At 36.1% G+C, this 22410-nt stretch overlaps 2 protein-coding genes across 2 annotated transcripts in view; one reads left to right on the plus strand and one right to left on the minus strand.

Annotated features, from left to right (window-relative positions):
* The window catches only part of LOC140163868 (receptor-type tyrosine-protein phosphatase epsilon-like), a 17492-nt gene extending 7303 nt beyond the window's left edge, over positions 1 to 10189 (plus strand). The window contains exons 11-20 of the mRNA XM_072187181.1: positions 965 to 1143; positions 1946 to 2081; positions 2887 to 3033; positions 3547 to 3646; positions 4460 to 4536; positions 4948 to 5082; positions 5549 to 5677; positions 6141 to 6292; positions 7300 to 7435; positions 7968 to 10189. Of these exons, the coding sequence (XP_072043282.1) occupies positions 965 to 1143; positions 1946 to 2081; positions 2887 to 3033; positions 3547 to 3646; positions 4460 to 4536; positions 4948 to 5082; positions 5549 to 5677; positions 6141 to 6292; positions 7300 to 7435; positions 7968 to 8042 (1266 nt within the window). The 3' untranslated portion in view covers positions 8043 to 10189. The remainder of the gene's footprint in view (positions 1 to 964; positions 1144 to 1945; positions 2082 to 2886; positions 3034 to 3546; positions 3647 to 4459; positions 4537 to 4947; positions 5083 to 5548; positions 5678 to 6140; positions 6293 to 7299; positions 7436 to 7967) is intronic.
* A 679-nt stretch (positions 10190 to 10868) lies between these two features.
* LOC140165161 (3-oxoacyl-[acyl-carrier-protein] reductase FabG-like) lies at positions 10869 to 19573 on the minus strand. Its single transcript, XM_072188602.1, has 9 exons — positions 19454 to 19573; positions 18365 to 18504; positions 16991 to 17083; positions 15170 to 15308; positions 13820 to 13860; positions 13470 to 13539; positions 12188 to 12224; positions 11633 to 11696; positions 10869 to 11458 (listed from the first exon to the last, which is right to left on the minus strand). The coding sequence occupies exons 1-9, from the start codon at positions 19500 to 19502 to the stop codon at positions 11312 to 11314; spliced, it is 780 nt and encodes a 259-aa protein (XP_072044703.1). The 5' UTR covers positions 19503 to 19573; the 3' UTR covers positions 10869 to 11311.
* Positions 19574 to 22410: the final 2837 nt, after the last annotated feature.

Below are 22410 nucleotides of genomic sequence, written 5' to 3' on the forward strand. Positions count from 1 at the left end.
GAAATAAAACAAAATAAAATAAATTTCACCAATAAGGTAGCCAGCTTTTCCGAACGAAAGAAACGGAGTCCTGTCTGATTGGCTAGAAACCGATAGCTATCGCTCGGTGATGTAGTACAAACTCAGCTGTAGAGATGTATTCAATTCCATTTAACATAATCAATATTCTATTGTTGTTATTGTGATTTGAATATATTCTATAGCTATAATGTTAACAGAAAAGCCAGTACTACAGTCAGCACGTGGGCTATCCGAGTTGTGCATGCTACTAACATATCATTCATATGGTGGTGTCATATCCTTTTGACATTGATGCTTAGATCTGTGAATGTCTTTTCTCAAAACTCTGAATATATCAAAATATTTTTGTTTTCTGTAAAAACCAATTGTTAGGCTTGCACTTGAATATATGTGTTAAAAGAATATGATAACCTTTACTCTGCGTCTTGAATTCCTCGCCCTCCCTTGAAAACAAAAACTGACAAAAAAAAGTCAAATTTTCTTAGTTAGTAACGTTAAAGAGGGTAATGAGCATGCGCAGATCGTGATTTCAGCAGCGGAGCATGCGTATTTGCGTAGTGGAAAAGAAACGTTATGTATCTATCGTACAGGTGGTGTTCGTACAGGTACAGGTGGTGTGTTATACTTTGTCTGGAGTGCTCGGCCTTTTATCTCGAAACTATCAAATCACGGCGAACAAAATCACCATGCCGTGTTGTTGAACAACTAGTGGATTCGCCTTACTGTCATGGCAATTTCTGAGACGAATATATAGGGATGATGACGATCTGTCGCATACACTGGCGACGTCAGTTCCACCGTGTCTCTTAGAGATAATTATAATACAATCTCTCCACAGTTGATAATAATAATCTCCCGCATCTCTAGACCCCCTATTTCGTTCATGTTTTAGTCAAGTTTGGTTATTAGTGAATATTACAGAATGATATCATCTTTCCTATAGACGGAAATATACGCCAATCAACAGGCATCGAACAATGAAGTTAGATTGATCAAGCACTTCCATTATACCAGCTGGCCAGATATGAGTGTACCCGAGTTTGCAGAACCAATTCTAGGATTTTTGGACCATGTCAATGCTGAAAATCCTACTACCGCTGGACCTATTGTAATTCACTGCAGGTTAGTATCATACAGGCTATACAGTTTGATGCATTTGGTCAAAGACAGCTGAATCAATGTCTTGTCCTCCCACTACTGTAAAATCACTGGCGTGTTACCATTAATAAGGACTCAGTGGTTATTTTTGCGAGTCAATTAAAAAGTCAATCAAAATCAAAACAACATGAAAATCACATGTTCAACCAATTTCTTGACAGTAATTGACAGTCTTAGACTTCCACATGGCTACTATGGTATGATTACCATTCCTCTGTATGCAGATATCAGCTCTCCACAACATGGCATTCACGACACATCTGTCTTATGAGAGACATCCTGCCTGGGGATGTCAACTTATGCAATGTGTCTCTGGAATTCATCAAGGTCTGCAGGGGGACGTGAAAAAACCTTTGATTTCAGATAGCCCCACAAGAAGAAACCCAGAGGTGTAAGATCGTGAGATCTTATGGACGGTTGCCAAACAATTTTGCAAGGCGTTCTGTCAATTATTGTAAAGAAAGCCACGAAACTGTGATTTTCATGTTATTTTAATTGATTTCTTAATTGATGCTTACACGGCTCACAAAAACAGCCATTGAGTCCTTCATAATTGTCTGACCCCCAGTATTATTACAGTTGTTTGAGGACAAGATGTTGATTCAGCTATTTACTAAAATATTTTGACCAAATATCTCATATTTTTTAATCTAGTGGCATTCTTCAAACTGTATACTTTATTTTGATACTCCCTGTATTTATAAACATTTCTAACAAAACAATAACCTAAATATGAATAAACCATTTTTGCATAAAACATTTTCAGTGCTGGTATTGGAAGGACGGGAACATTCATCACGTTGGACGCTATGCTTAAAATGGCCAAGGCAGAGGGCAAAGTTGACATTTTTTATTTCGTTCATGACATGAGACAGCGACGACCTGGGTTAATACAAACAGTGGTATGAAGAGTTGAAACTTATTTAATAAGTAAATAAAACTAGACAGCGAGGTTTTACGCATAAAATACTTATGATAAAAGTTTTGGTTTCTTTCCGACATTTTAGTATAAAGTGCGGATATATAATCATACTTTCTTGGTATAGATGTGACATCACATGTTTACATTCAGAACGCCCTTTGTTGATTCTCACAGTATCAATTGCAGAACACATAAAATCTTTTCAAAACCCAACTTGCAAAACCTTGATTGTTTAATTTTTGTGACACAATGTAGCTTGTGGCTCTTGTAATCATATTTGTTAGTATTATTTGCTTTGAAACCAAAGGTTTATGCAAAAACGTGAACTTTCTGAATCTCTATGTAAACCATGCAAACTATTACAGTCCTTTGCTTGGGCATACTATGTAACCTTCATTTTAGTAGCGTAGTCAGAATTTTTGTGTAGGGGGCAAAGCCAAATTTTCGCCACCATTTGTCCCTTTTTTTGTCATTTTAAGGACACTTTACTCTTTGTCATCCCATTTTTATTCGGCAGAATTTATTTCAAGAGATAATGAATTGTCCCCAGGTGGAATAGGTCCGTAATCGTGGGCTTCACATCCCACACTACTAGCATAGTTATTGAATTTATTCGTGTAACGGAGCTAGTACAGTGTAGCATTAAGATTTGGCGATGTTTGGGATGGAGGAGGATAATGTATTAAAATTTCAGACCAGCACAAACAGTAACGTCACCCAACTGAGTGGACACACGCATCTGTTTTGAACCAAGCTTTTAGGTTGCTCTTATCTTATATTTGCAGGCACAATACATTTTTGTCCATGACGCTTTGTTAGAAGCATTGTTCTGTGGAAAGACAACTATACCAACATCTGATGTTGAGCATGCGTGGAGAGCAGTCGAAGGCGCCATCAACGGTGAAGATAATCACATTCGTGGTCAATTTCAGGTAGAAATTTGCATTTAGAACAAATCGTTTACAATCTGTCAAGGATGCTAATTATTCTGTCGTTGGAAAATGATATGCTTTCTTAAAATCACTTATTATTATTTGCTATTTGCATAGCATTCAACATCACAAATATATTCATCTAAAAAGAAACAATGTGGCCTAGTGGTTAGAGCGTCCGCCTCACGATCGGGAGGTCGCGGGTTCGAATCCCGGCCGGGTCATACCAAAGGCTTTAAAAATGGTACCTACTGCCTTCTTGCCAGGCGTTCGGCATTGAAAGATGGAGTAGGGAAAGTTAGACACATGGCTACCAGTGGACTAACCCCCTGCTGTAGCTTTTCTGCTTGCGGACATGTGGCCTAGGGTTATGAAACGGAGATAGGCGCCGCCCAATGGGCCGAAAGACTTGGGAAGGATTTAACTTTTAACTTTAACTATTTGAATCATTAAGTATATTGTTTTCGCTATATTTCTTACACCCACTGATTAGCCTTTCCTCTTCCCTTACAGTCACTCGTTAGTATATACCCAGCATTATCCGAGAGAAAATGTGCTGAAGGAAAGACAGAAGAAAATTTGACCAAGAATAGATATAGCACATGTATACCACGTAAGTCTCGTGATAATTATTCGATTACAATACTGTAAGCAGGGAGTCTGCTCACATGGTAAAGAATAATCTTCGTATGCTAAAAATGTGAAAACTGATACTATTATTTCGTTATTTCGCACAACCACTTCAAGGTTGTTGCACTTTCTTAGATGTACTCATTCCAGAAATATACAGCACTAATGTTTTTGGATTAAAACAATATTATCCCCTTTTGCCAAATGAAACATAGCTAAATCGTAATCCTTTAGCTAGTTCTAAATGGGCAATAAAAGTCAAATTTTAATAGTTTTGCAATTTGTGGGAATAATTGTCCGAAAAAATATTGAAGTCACAAAATTGTCAAAGCATTCAAAATCTTGAGTATATGGTAAGAGTTAGCTCATAATTTTAATATTATATGTTATTTTTGCTAATTGGTTATGAAAAAGATTGAAAAATTTTTTTCCAAAAATTAGAATGCATAACTTAAAATTAGTTTTTGTTCAAGTCTTTGGATTTGATTGTCACAGAATACGAAAAAGGTCGAAAAACGCCCTAAAAATACATGTTTTTGCCCTTTCAAACATTGACCAAAAATTAAAAATGTTACTTTCATTGCCAGTTAGGCCTAACTAAAGGATTAGCATTTAGCTATTTTCATTCGGCAAAAATGAAATATAGCTAGAATGGGGAGTAGTCTCATTTGGGATACCATATTATAAAGTATTTAATAGATAGAAATAGGCACATAACATTAATTTGCATACAACAGCACCGTCTCGTACTTTTTGGTGTATTTTAATATATTCGTTTATTTAATTCTGTTAAAAGCTGACTCTATGAGACCAAAGTTGCCAACTCCGGGCGTTGAAGGCAGTATTGATTACATTAACGCCTCATTTTGCCATGTAAGTTATTAATATAAAAACGACTTATACCAAACCTTAACTTAATCCATCCATCCATCATGGTCAATTTGTTATCAAACAGCAACTGTTCACTTTCCAGATTTACACAGCTTTTTTCAGAGCCACCAGCATACAATGATCTTCATGGAATATATCCCTATTACCTTTTCTCCGTGTCTATCATTCATTGGACAAGTGGAATTCTTCGGGAGCATTCACGATGTGGGCGTTTTAGTCATGTCTCGGCCAGTTTGAAGAATAAAAAGTTGACTGAATCCCGACTAACGGTTTAATTTGAAATTTGGCCTTCGCACAAAATTAATGACAGTCATTATTATAACCGCGCTTTATCTTGTATATAAACGTAAAGTCTGTACACATTTTTTTAATTTTACCATTTCATCTAATTAGGGACACGAAGAAAGAAACATGTATCTAACAACTCAAGTTCCGCTGTCGAATACGGTAGAAGATTTCTGGCGTCTGATTTACAGTTTCGATTTTCATACTATCGTTGCACTTCACCATCCAAATGATAACAATAAGGTATGTTTGCGGAAGTACGGTAAGGTATATTTTAAACTCTCTTTATTATATCTATATTATGGAAGGTAAAGCTCAACATAAATTTGATTTGGTCCTATGTTGCCATCATGCGTACGCTGACACCGAATAGAGGTACCTACCGTATAGATCGTAGGTGCACCATATCGAGGGCTCAGAAAAGTCCAGGTGGTGTCCATTCAAAAATGAGATGTTCGTATCAACATTTTTAAAATTACTTTTCTCCCAGAAACACAAAGCGTATATCCAGAATTCTACATGTATAGCCATTATAACAAGCTATCTAATCTTCAATCGCCTTTTTCGCAAAATGGTGAAAATGGACATAAGACCTTGGCTCGAACTCATATTTGCTATTTTGTACTAGCCTTTACTTCTTATTAAACAATTTAGTTGTAACAAAGATCATGCGTTTATGAGGTATATTATTGATATTATATCATTGCAGACATATGGAACATATTTCCCACAAGAGGGCTCTGTGGTGTGTGGTCAATATGTTGTTGAATCCTTGGATATCGAGAACAATAAAAACACAATTGAGAGAAAACTGCGCTTCTACATGTCAGACAATCCGGTATGTATTTATATAAGGGCTTCTTGAATTTAATCTAATAATTCAAAATAATTTCAAATTTTATAGCATGAAATATCAACTCAAGGCTAGAATCAGGTCAACATAATTATTTGCCCCTGATTTGAACATTACGTTTTGTTACCTGGAGAGATTTGATCATGTCCTTCCCTCCTTTTTCAACCAAATCGACGGTAATAACTCTTGTAGTGAGGAATCAACATTTAACAACAAATGGCCTCAGGCAAAACTCACTTCCTGGGATCACACAAGGTCATTTTTACTCATTGACCCATTTGTGTTATATACTGCCTCTAGCTATAATGACATCTCTGTGATCTGGTCAACTCATTGACACATACGAACATTAGGAGGGAATTCACTTTTTGATCAATTCTTTCCTGGTAGTGAAACGTAATTAATAAATGTAATGCTTTATGATATGATGTATGGTTTTCTTTCCTAGACTGAAGTAACAACAGTTCGACTCGTGCAGTACACAGATTGGTCAACGAAATCTGACCTTCCTGCTTCAGCTTCTTCCTTCGTACATCTATTAAATCGTGTTGATGTACATCGACGAGACACCGAGAATAAGCGGGTTGTTGTGGTTGATAGGTATGCAAATGACAATAATGATAAGTCTAAGAATTAGGTGCCACATATACATAACCAATGTCAATTTCCCTTAGTTCTGAACTCTCTGCAACTTTGATTAGCATTTGAAACTTGCGCAGTATGGTGTCACAAAATAGTTATTTTATGACCAGTGAAGCTAGGTTAATTGTAAAATACAAATTAACTGTATCTATAATTTTACCCATTTGTTTTACTCTGAATATATATTAACCTTGAGATTGATTGAGTCACACATGTTTCCTGGTATTGAAGGTTATCACGTACATGTATTTAACGATTTGGTTCCATTTTACAACAATTATCATCATGATACTAGGAACTTCAATTCGATAATCTTCCAATTGAATATATGAATACAAAACCCAAGTCCACACGTTGGCTAAATTGAGTTAAGCGTGGGAAATTGTTGCTATACATAGGCCTGTCATATGTATGAAAGAACAACTCACATTCATGCTCTGTGTCTATTGAGCATGTGAAAAATAGTATGTATGAAAGAACCACCCAATTCCATGATTTGAGTCTTGTAATACATTGATTGAAATCCAGTAGGTATAAAAGTCCACTTGTAACACATTCATTGCTAGAGAGTGACTTTTGAGAAAAAAAATGGGTTTAATAAAGGAAAGTATGTGGTTTATATAACATGGCAGAATGCTTATCAACATTATACATACCCGTGTGCTTTATTTTGTATTATTTTACTAGTGGTAATCTCATTCTAACATTGTTGTCTTTGTATATGATTCAAAAACCACCCAAGTCCAAAATTTAAAATGAACCCCACGAAGTCCCTGAAATGCTAATCGTCATACCTAATACAGGTTAATCCACTCATTTGCACGTAAAACTTACCATATTGACCAGGTAAATCTAACTGAAGGAATTAAAATGATACACAGGTTTTTCTCTCAAAATCACTTCACATGGACTTGGGTGGGTTTTGTATTCATGTATTCAATTCTACTTTGTTTCACCTCAAATAGTGATGGAGTGAGCCGCTGTGGTTTATTTTGTGCTGTCATGTCAATCATTGATCAGATCAAAGAGAAACAAGAAGTAGATGTGTTCAGAGCTGTGAGGAGACTCAAAGTCTGTCGACATGAAATGATCAAATCCATGGTAAGATGGTCATATTGTCTTCATTTTTGCTCAATGCCGAATACTATCAATCGTCCCTATCTTACACGTGTAGTGCTTTGCGCGATTCGCCGAGCGCGTGTAGCGACTAAGGCAAAACACCTCAATATCAACGTTGCCCTCTATAGACCAAACAAAGATATGCGGACGCAGATGGTTTATAGTTCGATGATATTCGGCACTGCGCGGTAATCACAACGATATGTGTCTGTGTAATAAATAGCAATAATGTAGTGCCATTTACAGCGTAGACACAGAAAGCACGAAGTCACCTTTTTTATTATTCCATGTCAAAAATAACATTGATTCGATTTATCTCATTTTGCAGCGGAATAAATTGTTGTAAGCGCTTTCAACAAGTTGGAAAGGCGCTATACCATGTATACCGATCCAGCGTATTTAAAACTAGAAGACATCCAATTATCGCTTCTTTTTTCTTTTCTTTTTGGTTTATTGGGTTTTTTTTTTTTGTTTGTTGGGTTTTTTTTTACTTTTCCCTTTTGTTTCATTACAGGAACAGTACACGTTTTGCTACGAAGCAGCCCGCATGTATCTTCAGTCATTCGAGGAATATGCCAACTTTATGTAGGTTGTCAATGAAATGAGTGATTCTCATCACTTGGAGAACAGTTCAAATTAATTACAGACATTATAGAATGTCATTAGGTTTGTTCTATAGTAGCATGGTCAACTGGGAAAAAGAAATGTCGTGAATAAAAAAATAATACTTTGTCAAAGATTGCCCAGGCGCGGATGACATGATCGAGCCGGCAACTTGTGAAACCGCCCGGCCGTATGACATTTTCCAATATAGTCGGTTAGTTTTGTGGGGTTCATTATCGAACCCCAGCGGTTTTAGCTTGTATTTATATTATTTATCAACATAGGCCTATTTGTTTGTGATATTTCAAGCGTTTTAAAATTTCAAAATAATCCCATTCAATTACACGGTTGACGATGTAAATTTACTGAATTTAGAGAATGGAATGCGGCCACCACCTGAGATTGCCTTGACACGTTATTACAAAAAATTAGGATGTCTTTACAATATGTCTGCTTTCTACATAATAAACGCAACATTGTTGTTTGATCCAGATAGAATATGTATCTTAAATAAGAAAACTGAGGGTACTATTTATTGTCAGCTTATTTTGCGTACTCGTGGTATCGACTTGGAGAGGGGTCGTGGGGTAGAGCTGTTATCGCCCATTTTGTGAAAAATCTGGTAGAACTACGTAACCAAATAATAGGTGGGATTATGCTCTTCCTTGTAGGGTTTCAGAAACATACAAAACTGTCCACGTTTTATAAGACCAAGCCCTAAATGGCTACGCATATCGCTTGAAAAAGACTCCGCAAATCACAAATTTGGTTCAGAGAATATCGTTCCGTTCATGCATACTTTTCATAATCCTGGACGCCAACCAGTCGTCAAGCTAGTCATAGGCGACCCACTCCATCTCGCCTTAAATTAAAATAAATAGCGCCCTCATTTTTTACAAATAACCAAGTTCATGTAGATATAAATAATAAGTAAACATATAAGAAAAATAAATAAATCAATATATAAATAGAGATCAGCAATTTGTAGGCCTGGATTTAGCTCAGAAGTATGAATTAAGATGAATCTGTTTATAATAAGTTACTGAAATGGTTTTTGTTTCAAAAACTAAATGTTGCTACCAAACAGCTGTGTCAAATGAATATCGTAATTATATACCGCACTAAAAAATTTCAGCAGCACAATGTTGTATTGAATAGTAGATTGTATAGATATTTATATTCAGATTTAAATTTATTAAAACCAAATAGTAAAGATTATAGGAAATATATGAATTATAATTGTGATTAAACATTATATTTAACCAGGAATCTGTGATATATGAATATGAATTACATAACGTGCATAAGGAACAGAGCACTTTTCATTTTTTATTTTGTCACTGAACGTGACATGGAGGATATTTTATATATTATAAGGTACAAAGTGCTAGACAATCAGTAATACTATGACCACTTGTTTTTGTAAAATTATGTAATCAGTTTTAAACGTCATGGAAGTATGTCCATATAAAAGGTGACTATATTTTGGCAGTAGCATGATCAGTAGAATACAGAAGTTATCATTTTTGGACACAGTTTTGGTAATAACTTACTTCTATGGCAAATAATGCCAAATTATTTGTCTTGACATGGACTATTGAAGAAGTAAAACATCAGATAAGTGATAAGACCAAAGCGAAAAAGAATGCAAAGGACAAGAACACTGAAAAGAGTAAGGGCATGGTTATTATACCGTATGTCCAAGGTTTGTCTGAGAGACTGCAGCGAGTGTTTTTAAAAGAAGCACAACATCCAGACAGCGATGTGACCACACAATAGGCTAAAACAGAACCTCGTACACCCCAAAGACAAAATTGTCACAAGAAAACCATGTTATTGATTGGGATAGAGCGAAAGTAATTGACAAAGACTCTTGCAAGCAAACTAGATGGATCAGAGAAGCCATGTGGATCAGGAAACGGGGGGGGGGGCAACGTTATTAACCGCGATGAAGGAACATACTCTCTCAATCATGTATACGACCAGCTACTGCAAAGAACTGTACACTCTGGAGATGAGGTGTTGCTGGTTCATCGCATTAGTGATGAAGTCTTTCGATCGGAAGATGAAACGTCTAAACGTGAGTAAAATGTTGGACTTGTAAACACAATTTACCAATAATAGTTAATATTGCAGTTGCAATATGTCTACGCAGTAATAAAACATGTTTTTTAAATTGTTTTGTTTCTCCGAAGAGTTCCATTTAATTGATTTATATGATTTATATTTTTATGATAATGATGATGATAATGTTTATGACGATGGTGATGACGATGATGATGACGATGATTTTTTTTTTTTTTAAACAGATTATGTTTACATTACATTGTGTAATATACTATTATTGTAATGTATACTTATTTTGCACCTGAACAGACTCTCTTGGATTAAGCTTGAAGCGCTCTGTGCGGAAATCAGCAAGGAATTATCAAGCAGTGCTTTGTCCACTGATCTGGACTCCCCTCTATCATTATATTGAAAATATATACACTTATGGTCTTTAAAGGGGAGGTATCCTTAAGCATGTTGAGGAAAGCCGCACTTTTACGCCATTTTCACACTAATTTGGCCTAATAAAAAAACCAATCTAAAATAAGAGGTCCCGACCAATTTGTCCCAATCTGAATTTCTTGTCCCAATATTGAGCCCAATCAGTGGCGGCGCTTAGGGGGATTTGCATTTTTTCTTGCCCCCCCCCCAGTTCCCCGCCCCCACACACTTTTGAGGCAAAAACCCCAAAATATGTCGATTTTACCCCCCTCCCTGAAATTCACTATGTCCCCCCCATCCCCCCCCCCCCCGTCCTCGCTTTTTGACTCCCGTTCCCAGACATGCAAGTGGTGTATCAGAAGTGGGCAGTGATGTAAATATTCCCGGTGGTATTATAATTTTTGGCCCGTTCTACTGCAGTGGGACAATTCCTCGAGTCTCGAGCAAAACCTTCCATTTGCAATATTACGCTATTTTTGGCTCCAAATCAAGGTGTTTAATGGGCTTTAAAAAGAAGATGCACAAGGCAATTCTTGGTCATTTCTGCACGGATTTTTAATTTTCACTGCACGGATTTGTAATCTCACTGCCAGTTAAAATGACCTCTGACGCAAACCATGTATCCTTGCAGACTTTACCACATCTATTTTCACTCAAACTCACTATTTATTTATAGGCATTGAAAGGTGTTCTTCAGAATGTCACAGAACGTACTCGTTTTTTTACAAGCAACACTTTAAAACGAACGTTTATATATCTACTGGTTTAGTGAGGACATGAACACATTCGTCCCCCTGATACGTCTAGTGTTTCTCCCGTTGTAAATGAGGCACCGTCGGACGCCATGAACAGGATGGCCTTTGCGACTTCGCTTGGGTTCCCAGCACTTCCTAATGGATACGACTCAGCCGTCTAGTCAATTATAATAATAATAACAAATATAATAATAATAATAATAATAATAATAATAATAATAATAATAATGATAATAATAATAATAATAATAATAATAATAATAATAAAACGCTCTTTAAACATGACAAATAATCAACTATAAAATATAACATATCTTGGGTACATGTATACCTTAATCACATTCGATAGAGAGAGCCCTGCCGTCTCATGAATTGGTGTCAAAATAGTACCAGGACTGAAATCAGAAACAAATATAGTGCGATTATTATAAACGAAAAAGATAACAGACCTGTACAAGCAGTCAAAGTCTCAGCATCAGCCGATTGTTCCATGAAATGCGACAGGCAAAACTGCTATGCACTTACCGCGCATTTTTTACGGTCTATCGCGTAATTGCGAATGCACGCAACGCTCTATCGGGTATACGCAAAGGCACGCAACGCTTGCGTGATTGTTAGACATGGCACAATCGAACAATTGGCTTCATGAATATGCGAGAATTCACAGCATACAATGCACGGGGACTTTGACTGTTCAATGGTAAGAATATTTTCATAAGGCGAAATATGGACTGTTCCAACGAGGCTTTGCCGAGTTGGACAATTAAATTGTTAACAAAAAACCCGTTTTATAAATGATCAATCCTTGAGTATGTTTGTAAGTTTAAGTTTAATGGTACAATCGAAAGTGAAATTAAGCAACAAAAGCATGAAAATTGAGACTTACTTGACGGCATTAACTCTCACGTGTTTGGATGCAAGCTCTGTATAATAACAATGATTAAGCTATTTAAACTGTAAATCTGTGTACAGCTGTATGTTGATAGTGTTTGAAATTGATGGAGCAATGTTCCTAAATGATGTAGGCGTATTTTATATTATGATTTCGTGTATTAAAATACAAGAACTATTTATCCCGTTTAATCTTGCAATGAGACTGTACAGTGTAAGAAATTTTTTCTAATTGAATTCTAGCCATCACATGATTATATCAGTCTTTACTGATTGGTGATCAATTGTTTACTAAAGTGATAATTCTGAGCATTAAATACGCTGTATTATATTCCACACAGTCAATTTACTGCCAAATGAAACGACAGATCCTGATGAAAGTTAGTTTCTATTCTTGAACATGATATAAGTATTAAGAACCCAGTAACATCCATGTTTTATAGATTATGAATACATATCTATACCAAGTAATGCTTCCTTAAATTTTCTGGCAATAACTGGAACTCTAAAAATTTCAAATTTGGGCATTTCATTCTCTCAATTCCCTGCTTTGTAATAAGTCTTTGTTAGCTGTCCGTGTTACACTGTGTCCAATATGTATGAGCAAGCATCTTATCAAGGCTTTATCTAATGGTTTCTTTGAATATGATAGTTACATTTGATTGAAGGATAATACAAACGACTGTTTCATTTTGCATGAAAATGAGACCAAATACTATTCACCTGATCCGTGAACTTTTGTCTTCCTAGAAGACAATTCTTGTTTTGTTGTGTTTTTTAATCAATAAAAGCAATAAGTATTAAAAGGTCCTTTTGTCTTTACTTCCATGTTATTAATACAAACAACATGTTTGTCTCACAAACATTTTGCAAAAATGCTATGTGCTATCATATGTTTACAATTTTTTTTTAAACAGCACGCAGGGCTACGAGCAGGGTGTAATTACGAACATACAACCTGTGTCAAAAAATTGTGCACGTGAAAAGGGCCCTCTTTGGCAATTATAAAATACCAGCATCAGCTATCATTGATTTACATGTACAGTCCTCTTCCCTAGTAAAAGTGGTACAATTGTGATTTTACCTTTCGTTGTTAACTAAACATATCTCGAGATTAAAACAAGCAAAAAACAGAACAAACGGCATTTGAGAGCTAATACTACGCCCTTGACGTTGATGTAAGCATCATGTCACAACGGTATTTTCTAATTGCCAAAGAGGGCGCGTTTTACTTTAAAATGTTGTTGAAGATCTCTTAGGAAGATCACTTGGCTTACCTAATGCAGCCACACTAGTGAATTGATTGATAGCAGCTTTGCACATACTGCATATATAAAAATTAGCCATCTGTTACAGGGAGAATAACAAATATATTTAATGGAAAAATGCAGTTGGATTTAATTTTTTAATTAAAGTTGTAACGGACATGTATAGTTCGACAAAATACTTAACACGACTTCAAAAAATATCCACAATTATTTCAAACAAAAGAGCACTGTTTCTGCAATAATAAAATATTTATATACTTTTCGAAGGATTTCGTGATGCCCTGCATAGTTCCTAAACATAAAATCTATAAAAAAAAATCTTAAATCTTAAAATATACCCATATGCAAATTTAACTTACAGGTCTGGTTCCCGATGTTCCAGAAACGTTGACAATATTCCCTGTACGATTGGAAAAAAAGAATGCAAACAAAATTTAAACTAATATGTTTTGATTCAAAGTAATCACCTCAAATCTGCGTTAGGTACTTGTGGGTACCAGAACTGGACATTTGAGAAAGCTCTCAAACCTCACGAGAAATCAAAATCCATCTCGTCTGATTCCTCTGCCACAAGGAGCACTCGTCCAAGGAACATCACCATCCCATACATTGCTGGGGTTTCGGAGAAGCTTAAGCGAATATTCGGGAAACACAACATCCCCGTCTCCTTGAAACCGGGCAATACTTTGAGACAGAAACTAGTGCATCCCAAGGACAACCCCCCCGCAATAAACAAAGTAATATTGTTTATGCCATCCAGTGCAAAGACTCTGACTGTGAGGACTCCTAGAGGGGAGACTAAACAACCCTTGCACAAGCGTATGTATCAGCACCGTAGACCCAGTTCTACAGGTTTGAACGATTCGGCAGTTTATACGCACCTCAAATTTGCCAATCATTCTTTTGAGGACAAGGATGTGCTAGTGCTCGACAGAGAACATAAGTGGTTTGAAAGAGGAGTTAAGGAGGCAATACATGTCCGGCGGGAGGAACCTTCGCTCAACAGAGGAGGGGGACTCGCCACAACCTGTCCAGGACCTACGACGCAGCAATCCGGAAGCTACCCCGGCGACTCCCCTGTGACGTCATACCATCAAGTACGTCACAGGTCAATAGTCAACAACCTGGTCAGTCAGCCTGATGATGCGTCTTGGATGAGACGCGATACTGTCGCTATCAAAAATAGTAAGTCCAGATGAACAGATTTAATATTCATTTTATTATCTTCTTCTTCTATGTCATTTATAATCATAATATTCTCATCAGGAACGTACAAGTATTTTAATATTAATTACCCCCATGATACTTGAGACTCCATGGAAATGTTTATACGTTAGCATGTCGTCAGCCTGCTACGCTTTTTGGCTAAGTCATTTTTGTATTTTGAGAACACAGTACAAAATAGGCTATGGTTCAAGCATGCATTTAAACATATTTATTCACCAATCTTTGCACAAGAACAAATGATAATGAAACAAATGAAAGGGAATAATCCGAAATAATTAAGGTGATTACGTAACTGGTGCATACTTGAACCACATTTTGTTATTTGTTCTCAAAATGACAAAAAATGACTTCGGCAATTAACATAGCAGGCTGACGATGTTAAAGTGTTGATAATTTAATTTAAACTTCGTCTCGTTTCTCTGTTTTAATATTGACATAAAATTGATCACTCGACCCCGGCACTTGAGACGTGTGAGACGTACCTTTCGATAGAATGAGATGAGGAACACATAACTTTGTCAAATGAACCACAGACCGTAGGTTGACCTGCATTATATCATCATACTGATCAATGGTAGAATGTAAGATGTCTCCAACTTTATAATTGCCAGCACAATTTACCTGATTAATCAAAACAAATCAGATTATGTGCATACGAATAAGACCACTACCACTTAATAAGGATGTGTTACATTAGTAATATGTGACCGTCCACGGCGAATGAGCCGTTAATTCCTCCCCAGTCAATTTTGTTTTATTTCGTGTTTAAAAATAAACATCATAAACTTAAAAATGGTATATCATTTGACTTCAAACGATATCCAGAAGCGGGGTTATGGTTTGTTAAACTTTGCTCCTTCAACAAAATTATAGCTTTTTACGTTTTTACATGTGTCTCTTTTTCCACATTGCTGGCAATATATATCAAACAGTCATAATTGGCGGTCATTTCAAATCATCCCCAAGTCAACGAGGTTTAAGAAAGTTCTCTCATTGTTAATTGTTGGTTATGCATACCTGTACAAAATACAATGCCTGGTAACCCACCACTTGAACAGGATTTAGTAAAAGCAAACAAAGACCAGAGCTATTAAAAGTTCTATAGCCGGCCATCTAAGGTAGAAGCTTATTATCCACTTCAACAATAGGATTATTGATTAGTTTTGACTATCAAAATAAGACGGATGTCGGGCCAGCAAGTTATCAATCAATACGACCTTCGTACACATTTTACACCGTAACACAGAATACAATTTAGGGAATTTACGGCTCGTTTGTGCTGCCGGGTCACATATATAAATATTTACCAAAAAGTAATTACTCTCTTTAATGAATGACAATTATTACAAAACGGTTATTAGTATGCCAAATGTGGGATATGCATTCAAAGCAGAATTTATTTCTGCGCATTATGACACCTCATTTGTTGCAATAAATTATACCAATACTGATATCACAGCGGACATTTAAATGAAATTTAAATTTGAAAGTTGCAGCAAATCATATTGCCTTGTATTCAGTGTTCATGAAAGGAAATGTATTCAGCTCTCACTGGATAAGTCTTCTTGTTTCGTAAATTTGGAGGATGTCTAAACATGTGATAATCAAGCTAAACCACTTGACGGATAATTTTTGTACTTGCTGTCAATCAAGAATAATGTATACATTACATGTAGGCTAAAAACTGAGTAGGTGGGGCATCTGCAAATGTTCGTACCTCCCTGATATGTAAATGACAAATAACAGCAAAAGCATCTCACATTCCCATATCTGTCCATAACTTTGGTCAGTGGAGCGAGTCAGGGGATTTCAAGTGGGTGATTATTGATTGGCAAGTGCCATATTTGAGCATAAGTGCAGTCCACAATTCAATGTGGAGGATGGGCTAGACTTTATCGATTGATTTTGCTGGAGTAATTTCCTGTTAACCAGGTTTAAGTACTGCAAAGGTCGAATCATGTTTGCTGTGCAGCATAACTGGACTCTGTGAAACAAAAGGATAATCTAATGAGAGCTGAACAGATGAACAAAATATAGGATTTTACTGCAACTTTCAACTTTTGGGTTACCTTCATTTAAATGTACGCTGTGACATCAATATTAGAATCATTGCAACAAATGAGGTGTCATAATGCGCAAAAATAAATTCTGTTTTCAATGCATATCCCACATTTGGCATACAAATAACCGTTTTGACCATAATGATCATTCATTTTAAGCGGGGTAATTACTTCTTGGTAGATGTTTAGTAATTTTAATTACTAAACATCTACCAAGAAGTAAGTAAAATGTGTAATACTTACCAGAATATCTAATTTGCCAAAATGAGACATTGTAGATTTGACGATTCTGTAAACTTCAGATTCTTTTCTTAAATCAGCTATGATTAATAGGACCTAAATGCAGAAATCAATATGAATTTCAGATTGAATTGTAATAAGGTTAATGCAACATTTTCCCACACCATGACACGGTACATTTTTACATTATGGGCGGGTATAGTTTATTAATAGTATACCATGCACTTATTAGCTTCTTTACTTAAAGGAGAAAGGTTCGATAAAATCAAATTGCGGGTTTTTTTATTTAATTTGAAATAACTTAGCGCCAGTCATTATATGAGGAGTACATTCCGATTCTTATTATATTTTGCTAGATAATTATGTATGATAATGGGTGCCCTAGATATTATAATAATAATAATAATAATAACAATAATTGATCTTTGACCCCAAAATATCTGAACACCCCATGGACACTGGATAATGTCAATGCATGTGTGCGCGAGGCATCACTCTGCTATATGATTTGTACCAGATGAGGCATTTTGACGGAATTTCGTTTCGTACCAGAAGTGAGCACTTAATGACCTTTGACCCCAACATCCAACAGACAATGGCTAAAGTCGATGCATATGTATAAGTGGCATCACTCTGCTATGTTGTTTTTGGCAGAAGATGCATTTTGAAATATTTCGTCAGGGCCCGGAAATGACCCTTAATGACCTTTGACCCTAAATAAAAGATACCACATACTGGGTAACAACAATTCATGCGTGAACATATAGTCATTCTGCTATGTTTTCCCTAGCTAATAAATTTTTTATTTCGTTTTAGACCGGAAGTGACCCCTTAATGATTTTTGACCTCAAAATAAAAAAATACTACATATACTGGGTAACAACAATTCAAGTGTGAACAAACCCTCACTGTGCTATGTTTTTCTTGGCTAATAAATATTTTGAAGGTATTTGGTTTAATACCGGAAGTGACCCCTTAATGACCTTTGACCACAAATCTCTGCACATGTTAAAGACATTGGATAATAACAATACATGTGTGCAAGTGGCGTCACTGTAGTAATAATCAGAGAGTTAATATAGCGCCCAAAGCTGATAGCCTCTGGGCGCTTAACAAATAAAGTACCTTAAGCTACAGATAACCATAACTTAAACATGGTACAATAACAACCATATTTCTGACCCCATCAATAACATTTTAAAAGATCAAAGCAAACAGTTTCAAATATTATATTTACAAACAGAATATAATAGTACAACACAATGATTACGGAGCTGCGATAACCAGCACATTAAAAATGCAAATATGAATTGCAATGATAGTTTGGCATGCAGAATCTGATCAAAGGATCAAACATCTTTATGCTTTTTCCCTTACATGGTCTTTATCGATGCCCTTCTCTTCGCATTCTTCACCAACTTTTTTGAGACGTTCTTCATTTCGTCCAACCAATGACAGACAACAACCACTAGCAGCAAAATGCCTCGCTGTCTCCGCACCAATGCCTAAGCTGGCACCTGTAACGATCATTAACATGATTAATTATTTTATTGGTCTTTTGGTCGAGTAAAACCAAAATGCAAAAATATTGTAATTATAATTTTTTTTTTTTTTTCAAACTTGGGTAAAACATTTTAAGCAATATTTTAGAGTTCTGCTGTGCTATTCATCCCACATATCCCGACATAATGTATTATAAATTATTATAAAATACGACAAACTGGCATTTTCCCACTCTCCGCTGTGATTATCAGATCTTTGCTGCGATTTTTGGTTCTCCGCTGAGAAAAGATTTATAGTGCGCTACATACAGGTACAACGACTAGACGTTGATCCACAAACCTCAGCACACTATACAGGTTGTCGTTGACCACTTCGTCGGCTCCACATAATGCCATAAATCAATAAATAACAATAAAAAGGACTTGCAGCTAAGAAACGCACACCCTAGACATTCCACAATAGGCTTTCTCAGCCAGGATCAGCTCCCCGAGTTTCGTACGGGTTATAACAAGACAATAATTATCAGTAAGTTTGTAAGTTCCTTGTACAGGGGAATATTTCAAGCGAACTCAATTTTACACGAGAGCATACTAACCACCACCGGGGTTTGAACCCGGAACTTTTCGCACCAAAGTCGAACGCCTCAATTATTGTTGCGGAAAATAGTAATTACGTTGTCACGTACACAGCTTACTGTGACGCTAAATACACGGTTGTTTCGGATACTCCTTGTTTATATAACCAATGATAACAAGGATTCGTGAATGGTATCTACTAAAATAACATTAAGGCATTGTACATAACTTAAGGTCCGTTCATACTACACCGTAATTGCTTTGCGGTGCGGTGCGTTACCGCACTGCATCATACTACATTACATTGCGGTATCGGCAATACACCGCACCGCACCGTACCGTACCGCAAAGCAAATTCTGGCGTTGTATGAACGGACCTTTATCCTACCTGTCAATAGTGCAATTTTTCCAGTAAAGGTGAAGCTTACTTGCGCCATTTCTGTCTGTCTCGGTAAAAAAATGAATCGATACAGAATGATAATACGAAACGTATGAAATAAAATTATGTAATGAATTCAATAACTATGAACCGTGACTAACTCAGTGTCCAGCATACCGTTGCGTGTCACACCACCCTTACGCCATGCATAAATTCGGCTAGACGATTTCCCTAAAAATTAAAATTGGTCGAACTCGATCGCTTCATTTTCACTAAATTAAAAAATATATCATGTACATAAAAGTACAATAAATACCAGATCAATTCTGTCGCCATTGGGTATCAAGAATCATATATGAATTATGATGTACAGATAGTGTTCATATCCTTTCTCGTGTTATCAAATACTACAGTTTTTAAGAAATAGTTGTTTGAAAACCCTACCACTCTTTCCGGAAAAGTAACCAGACTTTCCTAACCGGTGCATTTAATCAGCGTAATTTAATTTTATTCTAGCAACAATTTTCAGTTTCATTAACTCCATAGTATGCATGGTGTAGCGAGGTGTGCTTTCTTGTGTAATTGCACAATGTGTACCTGTTTATGAACAGATGAATGAAATTATTGGATTGCATGATTTATATGAATATAAATTGTGAATTCAAAACCTATGAACCGTGAATAGTTCAGAGTCGAAAGATCCATTGCTTGTGTACTATTGTATGCGGTTAAAATGAAATTCATTGATTTTATGGCAAAATGGACTCACAGTCACTAAAAAAGGCAACTTATTTTTTGCCATAGGACTCATTTTGATATTTTTTGGACTTTTTAAACACCTTATTACGAACAAGTGGGTCTTTTACAATTGAAGACCTGAGTGCAAGAAGACCGTAAGTCCACTTGGCCCCTCAACATGTATACACTAAAGTTGCGTATAGTTTGGTATAGTTTGGTAATGTTTTATACATGTTCAGGGGCCAAAACAAATTTTTCTCAACCTTTCATGTTTTCACCCTGGAACATGTATTTAACATTATAAAATCCTAAGAAACTATACGTAACTTTATTGTATACATGTTGAGGGGCCAAGTGGACTTACGGTCTTCTTGCGCTCAGGTCTTCAATTTTTACTCACACTCCTCTGATCACAAGGATTAAAACAAGATATATTTTCCAAAAACCTGAAAAATCTATATCTTTAATATGAAAGGTCAAATGTTATTGATTGTCGCCTTTTCATCCCAGCTTCACACACCTGAAGTACATCATTAGATTTATACAATTTACTTCGAGGACTGTTGAATTTCATAATATTTAATCATTTGCCATAAAATGTGTATTATATCGCGAATTTCAAAAAATCAAAATTATTTGATATCAAAAGGACATGCCACGTTTTAAAAATGCAATTCGATATGTTAGATGTAGTCTCAGGTCCCACAAAAAATACGAGAAAACGTCGCTATCCGAGCCATTAAACTTAATCATATTTTGTAAATTTAAATACTCGATTACACATTCACACACAAACTCGATTTACATTTGGTCAGAAATGACGTTTTAATTTTGTAAGTGTAAGAATTCATTTCTTACCAAATGAAAATGCGCTCAATAAATTCTTGAAATAATAATAAATAATAATAATAAATAATTAGATAAAATATTTTGCTAACATTTTTGCCAAATATGATATTTTACAATAACATTTTGACATTTTTTAAAAATATGTTATGGTAGTGTTTGTTTTTCATACAAAATGCTTTAAAATGCTTTCATGATCTTTATATAACTCGTTCATAACACGTTTGTAACTTTTTTGTGTTTGCTGGGTTTTTAAGGTATGGTTCAACAAAAGTCTATGACAAAATCGTACTTCCAATTTTCGATTCGGACATGGCAAGTTACGTATAAGTGTATTTATTGCGGGGCTCATAGTACACCGTGTTGTAATTTTGGGATGTCGGGACTTCGTCATTGTCAAATGACTGACTTTGCAAGAAAGGTTGTGTACACAAGCATTGTGTAGTCGAATTAAGCTTTTTGATGGAAATAAAATCTCAACATTCTTAGTCTTAGTTGGTGGAATCACATAAAGTATACGTTGCTGTGGATTACGAATTGTACCTTTAAGCGGTGCCAACATAATTTATCAAAACTCGCATTTAATTCAAAACCACGGTCGCGGTTTGCCCCAATATTCATAGGCGTAGATCCCGGGGGATGGGGGGATTTACCCCCCCCCCAATATTTTGCCAGGGGGGGATGCTCCATACAATCATCCCCCAATGTTGACGCCTGAATATAAGTTTCTGACCAAATTAACCTCATATTTGCCCATTTTAGCCCCAAAAGTACACATTTTCGCGCGCTTCGCTCGCATTTATTCCACTTTTGCACCATATTTCATAAGTTTAGCTTAAAAATAGCAAAATAGCATTTATACCATTAACTTATTCTGTCGCCAAAAGGTGCTGCTTTCACTATACTTCAAGAATTTTTTCCAACCCCATCCTCCCCAATGTCAAAAAGAAATCTACGCCACTGCCAATATTTATCAAACTAATTCAGGCCGTTACACAATGCGACAAGAATTATTAGCGTGTTATTACAAATCTACCATTAATTCTGTTTCTTTCTGTCAATATTGCGTAAAGTGGGTAAAACATAGATTGAAAGCCTCTGCCGCCTCTACGTGACACAATTATTAACCCTAACCGTAAAAAAATCATACAAAATCTTCTCAAAATCTTCCCCGGCCCCGTGATGCCATGACGTAAACACTTTTAGTCATTATACGCACGGAATCACTGACCGGGCCAGCGAAAACCCCCGTGGCATGAGATCGTTGATCTTATGCGGGGCCTGTGAGGGGCCATTTCCGGGGGTACCATGTGATTTTTTTGTTCATCTTTTCTCATTTTTTGTTCCTCCTCAGCCTTCCAATAGCAAAAAAACTTACATAC

This window comes from Amphiura filiformis, chromosome 11, assembly GCF_039555335.1.
Source record: "Amphiura filiformis chromosome 11, Afil_fr2py, whole genome shotgun sequence".
Classification (NCBI taxonomy): Eukaryota; Metazoa; Echinodermata; class Ophiuroidea; order Amphilepidida; family Amphiuridae; genus Amphiura; species Amphiura filiformis.

Coding starts and splice junctions, on each gene's coding strand:
- LOC140165161 (XM_072188602.1), bottom strand. CDS start 19,502: ATGGCGCAAGTAAGCTTCACCTTTACTGGAAAAATTGCACTATTGACA. Junction 11,697..12,187: donor GTGAGAGTTAATGCCGTCAA/GTAAGTCTCAAT, acceptor TTCTGATTTCAG/TCCTGGTACTATTTTGACAC. Junction 11,459..11,632: donor CTCTATCGAATGTGATTAAG/GTATACATGTAC, acceptor ATAATTGACTAG/ACGGCTGAGTCGTATCCATT.